Genomic DNA, 1,952 nt, shown 5'->3' on the forward strand with positions numbered 1-1,952 from the left:
TCTTGGAAATAAAAGGTCTGTGTATTGTGTAACTTTGAAGAACATAATGAATAAGTCCATAAAATACCTGATCAACCATTTATAAAGCAGCACATATCTCTAGGAAGCAGAACCCATGCCTTTTCCATGAGTTCTTCTCTTCTTATTAGAGAGTCCTAACACGGGTATGTCTCAGCTTTTGAAAATGCATATGACCACTGTTATCCTACTAAAACGTATCTTGCCCACTGAACAACACTTTTTGAAAAAAGGTCAAAGACATCTATTTAAACAAATGACAATTGCTTAACTATTACGGTTTTCTTTCTTCACAGTTCTGGTGTTATCTATGAAAAAAACAAAGTCCCATGTGCTGGAAGAATTGAAAGAAGATACTACAGAGGAAAGCGTTTTGTGGTGTGTTATTGGAATGCTAACCTTTTCCCACCGTCAATAACAATGAAAAGACACAATTGGATTCACATATTTATACTTTTTTTATTTTTTAAATTTGGACCCAAATAAAGAGTACACATTGTTTGCATTATGTTAGCTTCTAACAGGACCAGTTATCAACCTACCACCTTCATACTGCTTGGCATTCCAGGGCTGCAGGCTGCCCACATGTGGATCTCCATCCCTTTCTGTCTTGTCTACCTGGTGGCACTAATGGGAAACGTTGCCCTTTTATTAATTGTCAAGTCAGACCCTAAGCTGCATGAGCCTATGTACTTCTTTCTATGCATGCTGTCCACGGCTGATTTGATGCTCACTTCTTCTACACTTCCCAAGATACTCAGCCTCTTTTGGTTCAATGACAGAGAAATCTATTTTGAAGCTTGCCTCACTCAAATGTACTTCATCCATTCTCTGTCTACCATGGAATCTGGATTTATCTTGACTATGGCTTTTGACCGGTATGTGGCCATCTGCCAGCCACTGAGACATTCTACTGTTCTGACACCTACAGTCATTGTAAACTTAGGTCTAGCCATCGTCTTCAGAGGAGCGATCCTGCTCAGTCCGCATCCCTTTCTCCTGAGGTGGCTCTCCTACTGCAAAACTAACACCATAGCCCACACTTACTGTGAGTTCATGGCCTTGATAAAGCTGGTTTGTGATCAAACCAAGATCCGAAGAGCCTATAGCCTCATGGTGGCCTTCCTGACAGGGGGACTCGACTTCATCTTGATCATTTGTTCCTATGTCCTTATACTTTTCACTGTCTTCCATCTCCCATCCAAGGCAGCGCGCCTCAAGACTTTAAGCACCTGTGTCTCCCATGTATGGGTCATTTTGGTATTTTATACACCAGCCTTTTTCTCGTTTCTAACTCACAGATTTGGTCACCACATTGCTCCACATATTCACATTTTTATAGCCAATATATATCTCCTCATTCCACCCATGATGAATCCAATTATTTATGGCATTAAAACAAAAAGGATCAGGGATGGATTTTTAAAAATCTTAACAATTAGAGGTGCTTGAATTTACAAGAATTTGTGATTCCCCAGGTCATAAGCAAAGGAAGAGTGCTTAAACCATTAAAAAATGCAACGGAACAAGATTATTTTAAGGTGGAATGCTTTTCATTCAGGTTTACATTCACTTTAGGCCAGTAAAGAATGCATGCTAAGCTGTTGATTCCAGTAATCAATAGTATGTACCGAAGGCAGAAAGTAACAAGAAAGATGATTTATTACTATGATTTACCAACCTATCGCAAGAATATAATATAGGTTTGGGGATTTATTTATTTTGTTCTAAATGGTATATATATATTTATTTATTTCCAATGGTATTATTGGTATATAATTCATGTCATATAATTCAGTACTTCAATTACATTAAATTAGGGGATTTATTCAGTGATAATTAAATGTAATTGGGAGGATGTTTGTAGTTAGTTTTTGTTGTCTATGCAGACAATAGCCCTTACATTTATGAGCTCGAGGGGGAAGAGTAAGTTA

At 38.0% G+C, this 1,952-nt stretch overlaps 1 protein-coding gene across 1 annotated transcript; it reads left to right on the plus strand.

The window, feature by feature from the left end:
* Positions 1–525: 525 nt before the first annotated feature.
* LOC142446865 (olfactory receptor 52K2-like) lies at positions 526–1,470 on the plus strand. The gene has a single exon (XM_075548601.1). It carries the CDS (start codon positions 526–528, stop codon positions 1,468–1,470), a length of 945 nt encoding a protein of 314 aa, XP_075404716.1.
* Positions 1,471–1,952: the final 482 nt, after the last annotated feature.

The sequence above is a fragment of the Tenrec ecaudatus genome, chromosome 4 (genome assembly GCF_050624435.1).
Source record: "Tenrec ecaudatus isolate mTenEca1 chromosome 4, mTenEca1.hap1, whole genome shotgun sequence".
Lineage (NCBI taxonomy): Eukaryota > Metazoa > Chordata > Mammalia > Afrosoricida > Tenrecidae > Tenrec > Tenrec ecaudatus.

Bases quoted from the DNA above. Each gene is read 5' to 3' on its own strand.
- LOC142446865 (XM_075548601.1), top strand. From the start codon at position 526: ATGTTAGCTTCTAACAGGACCAGTTATCAACCTACCACCTTCATACTG.